Below are 8,123 nucleotides of genomic sequence, written 5' to 3'. Positions count from 1 at the left end.
TCCCTTCTCTTCCTCCTCGTTTTGACAAGTACAGGACAGTTTAAGCCGGATTAAGGCAGGCAACGACCAAGGTTTTGTTTGCTTTCTCGCTCAGGTCGTAAAGTTACGAAGTCGCATCAGTATTTTCGTCTTTCTTCATGTCAATTTTGACCTTGCAAATGAACTGAACTCCTATATACATAGTATAATGGCTCGTTTAGAAATAAAAACAGTGATGAAACACATACTATACACCTCTAATGTTATGGCATTAAAAGTAAAAACACAACTCTTAAAAACAATAGAAAAGACAATCAGAACAATTCGTGCACAAGGGGTATTTCAAATCACCTTTCTGGACATTCATTGAGAAAATTCTCCACAAAGCAGCGCAAAACAAACCTCATTATTGACATCATAAAAAAACAACACATGAAATCAGTAGAGACGAGGCGAGATTGGTCTCTTCTTTGGAGTAAAACGTTCTGTAAACATTGCGTATCATTTCGCGTACATTCAATAACAAAAATCTTAACATGATCAAAATTTATCGCCACACGCAGTTGAAAATCAACTGAAAACTGAGAGGTGGAACAAATTAACTGAGAGCGTGTGGTGCTCCCTGACGCGGTTTGATTTCCCATGGATCACTGCTAAAAGTTAATTTGTAAGGGATGCTCTTGCGCTCTCACGCTGCAACTTCACAGCCATAGCGTTCCCCGGTAGGTGGGTGCGATTTTTCACGTCGGTCAGACGTGTTTACCGTTCAGCCATTTGCAGAGTCACTGCCTTTTGGCATCCTTAATTCGTTTGATCAATCATTCATGGGGAAATTTCAAACGAAGTTGTCGATGAACCACGCTACGCGCCGAAGAGGTCGCAGTACAACTTAAAGGATGCTGTCAAAGCTCTCTGGTGATGTCTCTCTGGTAGGCACGGTAACCATGTGTCGAGCGTGACGTCTGTCATCACAGGTAGAACTCCGCCGAGTCGGGGCTCTCCGGCACGACGACCCCCTGCATGCTCGCTCGAAAACTCTCCAGCTGACGACGGTAGTGGTCTCGCTCTTGGGTGGCGATGGATAGCTGGCTCTTGAGTCTGGCTAGCTCTGTTCTCAGGTAGAGTTGTTCGTTCTCCAGGTCCATGCGCTGCTTGAGGCGCTTGGTGCGACAGCTTTGAGCGTAACCTCGATTTTTCAGCGTGCGTCGCTTCTGCTTCAACCTGACCACATCCTCCTTTCTGTAGCCGCGAAGTCGCCGGTTGAGTTCGCGCACGCTTAGGTGAACGAGCTCTTCGTCGGAGAAAATCCCAAAAATGTCTTCCTTTGGCATGTCGAGCATGTCGGCGTCACCCGCCGTACTACTCCCGCTTGAACTACTGTCATCCCCGTCGTCACTATCGTCATCCTCATCGTCGTCATCCTCATCGCTGTCTTCGTCGTCTTGTTCTGATATGGTAGAATTCAACCGCAATTTTCGCGGTTCCCTTTTTCTTCTCTGGCTGGAAGTTTTCTTAGGGCTAGTTTTTTTCGAGATGGTTTTCGTGTTCGCGTTCGTTGGCACCCAGTGTATTTCTAGAGGTTTTAATTCGACGGGGCTGGCGGGCACGCTGCTGGCAAGACAGGGCGAAGCAGGTAGTGTCGATGTGGTGTTGGCAGTCGACACGGCGGCGCTGGGGCAAGGTGGTTGGACGAGCTCCCCCATGGGAGCCATGGTGTTGGTGTAGTTCTCTGGTGAACACAGACCCGACGACGGGAGCTTGGTATTACTCCAGTCATCACTGCTTGCACTACTTATGCTGCTGCTACTACTCATGCTGCGTGGGCCATGGCTGTGTTGCATGATGAAGTCCTGCTCGGCAGGGCCAAGCTCGGGGTAGGTGGAACCACGCTGCAGCTGGCCCTGAGCCTGAGCCAGGGCAAACACCTCACACATGGTTTGATCGCCATCGCAGTCGATGTCGGGCTCACGTTTCAGTGCGGCCCCAAGCTGCCATAGACTGAGATCAAAGTTTCTAATATACTCCATAGCAAGAGCATCGACATCGTTGAAGGTAGCCGAACCGTCGGCAGACTCCCCCATCGCGTTCCGGTAGCCTTGTGGCCAGATCACAGGTGTGAAGATGAAACAGTATCGAGTGAGGTCCACTTAATCACTTTCTTTGAAAAGTTTTAACATGAAGAACGGCGCTCGCAGCTAAACATGTCAGTTGACAGCTTGAATTCGAGGCGTAGGAATGGAAACAGTGAGATTTACGACGAATGTCAACATACAAAAAGAGTTTCCACTCTGACACTGAGATCACACGACCAGCTGGTGTCTGCTTGCTCACGATGAACGAAGTGCAAAGTTAACCATCTATGTTAATAAACTTGTAAGCGCTCAAGAGGCGGGCAACAGTGAGGCACGAAGAGCGTATAGCTTTAGTCCACCATCCTCACACGAGATGATACGCACACACTGGTGTCATCTCATCGCAACAGACTAGGGAGTAACAAGTGGATCCCGTCTCTTCTTCAGAGTGCGCTTTCGGAAGAGACGAATGAAGTTGTAATGTCATCACCCTGTGTTTTTAGTTACTCCAAGCCCAGATGTTGACTGCGTGTTGTGACGTGAAATACGCATGACCCTGGCATGCAGCGACTTCTATAGGCTCTCCTCCACCGGTCTCCTCACATCACAACGAGAGTACGCACCACCAGTGGGTGTACCATCCACCATCCACCACTCTCCAGATCACATTACTCTCACAGACTGGTATCTTTCCCAGAGGGTTAGAGCCATGGTCTGTATTGAACGGTCTAATGTAACGATTCTCCGCCGCGGCATGCCCGCCTACCGCGACCGGGACGAGCCACACACACACACACACACACACACACACACACACACAACCACACACACAACCATACACACGCCGCAGCGCAGTTACATATGCAACAGAACAGCTGGTAAAGGAATCGACCGCAGGCCACGCCTCCTTTTTAGTTCTTGATTAACCTTGGCATCTACTTTCAGCCAACCAGAGACCAGTGATGGTAATACAGTGGTGTCGTTATCGTGCTAAATGTATGACCCTGTTCACATAAGAGCTACCCTGGATGCGGTCAGTGTTACGTAACTACGTTTTCCTATCCCAGTCTGCCTCTGGCGTTGTGGAGCGTATATACTTTATACATGTGACGTCACTGCAAGTTTGGTAAATGAATAGGTCAAGATTGCAGGGGATAATTATTTTATTTTCAGTGCATGTTCGTCCAATCTCAGTGCTGAAACTTCATATTCACACAATTCTCGAATTGTTGGCCGGTAGTCGTGATAATGATTGCTTTCGTGGATATCACAGTGCGTGCTCTCCTCAATTTCCTCTCTTCCCTTAGCAACGGTAATCAAAACAACTGCCAAAACTGAAGTGAGTGAATGATTATGTTTGCAGTCTAATTTCGTGCGATGGAGACACAGCCTCATAGATATTGTCGCAGGATTGAGACCACCACGGACGGGGACCCCTTTGCCACTGACTCCTGTTTAAACACGCGACCGTAACCTGCGAGACATCCACACCCCTCTCTCACTTTTTTTTTTTTTTTTTTTTTTTTGGGGGGGGGGGTCCCTTTGCTGTACTTCTTTTGTATTTCTTTATTCATTTCATTCTCAGGTAAGTGTCACTGGTGGTGTGCGAGATGAGCACTGCGCGTACTGCGCGCTGAGTTAACGGAAGGTGGCGCTAGTGGTCTTATTCCTGCAGAATTCCAGTTCACACCACCATCCGTCTGGAAACTGACTCCTGAAGGCGCTCGACAATGTGATCGACGCTAACGTCTGGAAAAGATATCAGAAATATTTCATAATATCAGGAATCGTGACTAATATTGTCAAAGAGGGAGAATACGATAGATCATGAGAATGACCAGGAATCTTGTTTTTTATGTTTACTGTTTAGTATTTTGTTAGGTAGTTGACGTTTGTCTTTGTGGAGAATTGGACACTAGTATAGATTTATCAACGGAAGAAAGTTACTCAGTATCGACAACGAGCTTGCAAAATATCACCCATAACCTCATTTAGTTATGCAGCAGTGCTACGATTACCTGTAATTAGGATTGTATTCAGTATTAGTTTCCTAAATCCACCCTCTCTGCCCCTGACATTCTTTTTAAGTGACGCACAAAAAAAAACCCATGAAAATGTTATTTCAATTTTGTTCTAACTTAGAATGAGATAAAGTCGATGATTTACTTTATATTACAGAAAAATTAAGATAATCGTGTGAATTTCACATCGCTTGGTATTCGTTCTTATGAAGATAGGAGAAAGGGAAATCAGCCTTACTAGAAATCATTCCTGAAGAATTTAATGAATATGACAGCCACAGAGTAATAGTGTTGTGGTCACAATATCCTCTTCGAAATGGACGTTATGAACGTTTTAACAGTACGAGAGAAAGCCCTTTGGCCGCCAATCCATGTATGCATTTTCTCATAATTCGTACACTAAAGGGCAATCTTTTCGTATGTTTTCTTGTCGGAACTGGGGCTTGCTCTATTGCTTAGAATGTGATGGGAAAAAAAGACACACCATTGGGTAACTATGGGAAAAAACAGTGGTACTAAATTAATTTCAAGGAAATCTTTAATTTTTTACTTTTACCGCGAAAATAATAAAGCCAAATATTACTAAACTGACATGCGATCGATACGGCTACATGGCTGAGGTAAGCCTAACACGAATGAGATTTCCCCGAATATCAAGGAGTTGTTAAAGTTTTGTGATTCATGATTGGCATAATTCAGATACCCATTGCAGTGAAACGCCATTCCATTTTCAAATTGACATGGAAATTCAATTTAAAAACTGTTCCGGAGTTTGATTGATTAAATCAATCAAACCCCTTCTCCTTTCCAATCTTTCATAACCAAATTTTGGTCATGAAAGGTGAGCTTTATACAGTCGCTACATTGCCTGATATATATTGAAAAAGAGAGAAGATAAAAGTAAATCATTTCTAACAAGATATAGAGGTGCCTTTTTATTGTCATGTCGATTTTCCCCGTATCATATGGCGTGGCTGGTGTAATTTCGATTGAATCCAACTGAATTAAATACACTGATATTGCTGTGAGAATTATACTTTTGCTTCTGGGAAAGGATAGACTATAGGGCTCATTTAAAAACGAGGAGAAGCTCAAAGGAACTATCATAAGAAACTGGTGAGATGGAACGATCAACCGTGTCGATTACCAAAGAACATGCATGAAAGCAGATGTTTTCATAGACTAAATTCATAACGCATAACAAAAAATTTCTCCGCTCCGTTTTGTGTATTTGCCACATTTTCCTCGCAGTCAACATTTCTACCACACAAACGAAGTTTCCCCTATCTACACCTGTCAAACATCTCCGATCCAAACTATCACATCGCTTCCAATTCGGCTTCGCCCTTCATCATAATTTTTCCGCACTTGGCACTGGCAAATTTTTGAATAGGTTTACGAAAACTGCGATAGGGGACAAATGCCATGGAGCTGTTTAGCTCCATGCCCATTCTTATAGCTTGGGCAATAGCGCGACAGTACTTATCAGAGTCAAAGCGGGGAAGTGCTCAGCGGTCCATGTTGATCGCCCACGATAAGGCGAGCGAAGGATAGACCAGGTCTGAATCCTTGGGCTTGATGCGAGGGACTGGTCACAGAACATGAGGTGGACCACCTGTCAAACATCAATCAATCAGTTCATGTCACTTACGACTCACTGCTCGACCTCCCTTCGACAGCTGACATTTGTTGACACCAATTTTCACGTACTTTACTTGCCTGTCTCTGTGTAAAAAAGACCATTACCCACCGTAACTTTATCACTGAATTACCACTACCAACTCTCCTCTTGTGGTTGTGGTGGTGGTGGTGGTGGTGGTAGTAGTAGTAGTAGAAGTAGTAGTAGTGGTAGTAGTAGTCATAAAAGTAATTACATGTACACCCCCTCACAAAAAAGAAGTCCGAACAAACTAAGACCATTCAACTACCAATCGTGATGTCTCATTTCTATTTACGCCTTGCGTCCTCTGCTTAGCTGGAGTACAGCTGTAGCTTCTGTAGTGCGTATGTAATAACGCACGCATTTCACACTGCGAGCTCGGCAAGAAAGAATGACCCACAAAGCAGTCGAACTGTAGTTGGATGGGCGCGGCGCGCGGGCCTGGGCTGTGATGTAGAGCGCACTCGGTATCGTCGTGAACGCGAGAGCGGCAACATTTTTTGCGAACAATCGCTGATATTCCACGCATATTTCGCGCATTGCTCGTATTTTTCCCCGTTTCTCATATTTTAAGCGGATGAATTGTACTGTACAAATGCTTGTGAGGATTGTATCGAGTTTGTATGTATACATTTTCATGTCATTGTGACTATGTGCATGTGTGTGCAGTGTCGGAAGGTACGGTGCCAGTGCAGTGGCCGTGCTGGCTGCGTATACGTATGCGTGTCTGCAGCTGTCAGGGTCCCCATCCCCCTGATCTATCAGCCGTCTGCACGCACGCATGAACACATTCGAATGTGTAGAGGCCCAAACACTCTGCTCTGTAACGTTGCATCTGACGGCGATGTATTGTTCTATTTTGAAGAGAAAATGAATGCGCTTTTCCAGCAAATGTAGAATTATTAAAAAGGTGTATCTACAAAATAAATAACTTTTCCACGGACTCTGGTTTGTCTCGTATTTCTGCGGGATACTTTTCTTTACTCTGTAAATTCACGGACACGGCCGTGAGTCGTATCACACTGATACAATCATTCATCATCCAAATGATGAGTGATTATCAAATGTCTTTTTAGAACATGAAGAAACATCTTTAAATGTTTAATGCTATAATGCCATATCAGTATCATTTTGGCATCCATCTGCAATTGTACCAGCCAGTTTCTAGTTGAATGTGCTACAATTGTGCTGTGAAGAGATGCAGATACATACCATCTGTGTGGACACAAAAAGTCACAAACACCAATGATTCCATAAATAAAGCAGTGTTTTGAATATCATGGAATTTATTTCAGTCGTACATTTGTTGATAGAATGTTTTATACCTGATTCAATTAATAGCACAATACATCAGAATTGCAAGTACACTGTCACTGGTATCAGAAATGCCATTAACACTAAATACCAGTATTAAGATGGTCATTTTCCCTTGACATAAACATCTGTAGTGTACGTAGTGGAAAGAAAAAGCAAATGTATTTTTTGCATGCATGAAGTTTCATTTCAAGTATGGTACATATTATATCTATGCACAGAGTGCAGGCAAGACATACTTTTGGGACCTGGTCTCTCGTAACACAGCTACCAGAGTGATATTTCATTTCATAAATTGGATATAGAAAATAGTATAGCCCTCTCTCGTTACCTTTCTCAGAATTACCGGACGAGAAACACATATTACTTTCATTTTGACAATCCTCGAAAAAAATAGTAAGATATCAAATAGTAAGGGCCTCCCTCATCGCCTTGCTCAATAATGATAATGTACGTGTTGCCACCTCTAAACAGAACCGTCATGTCTAGGACCCTACCAAATTCTGCAAGAGGCTCCGAAGAAAAGAAAATGAATGGAAACTTAGATACCAGCTTCTCAATCTCATCCTGACAAAAGAACTAGAAAGTCTCCGTAATCTCGGCATGATGGCAGCTTTATTGAATCTCCCCGAGTTCGCCTACGATAATGTGGGAGATCGATTAGAGTGACAATTTCTCGGATGTAATAAATAATGGGGAGGGGGTAAATGGTAAGAAATGACATCATAAATCAAGTTCAAGTTCAGGTTTATTTAACCAATTCATTAAACATTTGACATTTTACAAAAGGATACAGCATTAAGAATAATGAATGGTTTGGGACCCCAAAAGAAGCAGAGCTTGTAAAAAAGGGGTCCCGGATAAACATATAAAACAAAACATACTAAAGTTTTTGAACATATTAACAAGAAGTATAATAGTAACATATTTACATAGGACAGATGCAACACAAGCACACACACACACACGCACACACACACACATTCGATCACACAAACACGTGTCACAAAAACGCTCATGCACATACATGTAGTTCACATGAAATTGCAGAAAGATACTTTCTATTTTACTATACTT

At 43.4% G+C, this 8,123-nt stretch overlaps 1 protein-coding gene across 1 annotated transcript; it reads right to left on the bottom strand.

Moving 5' to 3' along the window:
- Positions 1 to 861: 861 nt before the first annotated feature.
- LOC139713163 (uncharacterized) lies at positions 862 to 2,235 on the bottom strand. The gene has a single exon (XM_071624912.1). The coding sequence runs from the start codon at positions 2,058 to 2,060 to the stop codon at positions 948 to 950; it is 1,113 nt and encodes a 370-aa protein (XP_071481013.1). The 5' UTR covers positions 2,061 to 2,235; the 3' UTR covers positions 862 to 947.
- Between the last annotated feature and the right edge of the window lie 5,888 nt (positions 2,236 to 8,123).

The sequence above is a fragment of the Diadema antillarum genome, unplaced genomic scaffold (genome assembly GCF_040938485.1).
Source record: "Diadema antillarum isolate AM-2024a unplaced genomic scaffold, OU_Dant_1.0 seq00001918_RagTag, whole genome shotgun sequence".
NCBI lineage: Eukaryota > Metazoa > Echinodermata > Echinoidea > Diadematoida > Diadematidae > Diadema > Diadema antillarum.
The sequence above is the reverse complement of the archived record's forward strand: the minus strand, read 5'-3'. Positions and strand labels throughout refer to the sequence as shown.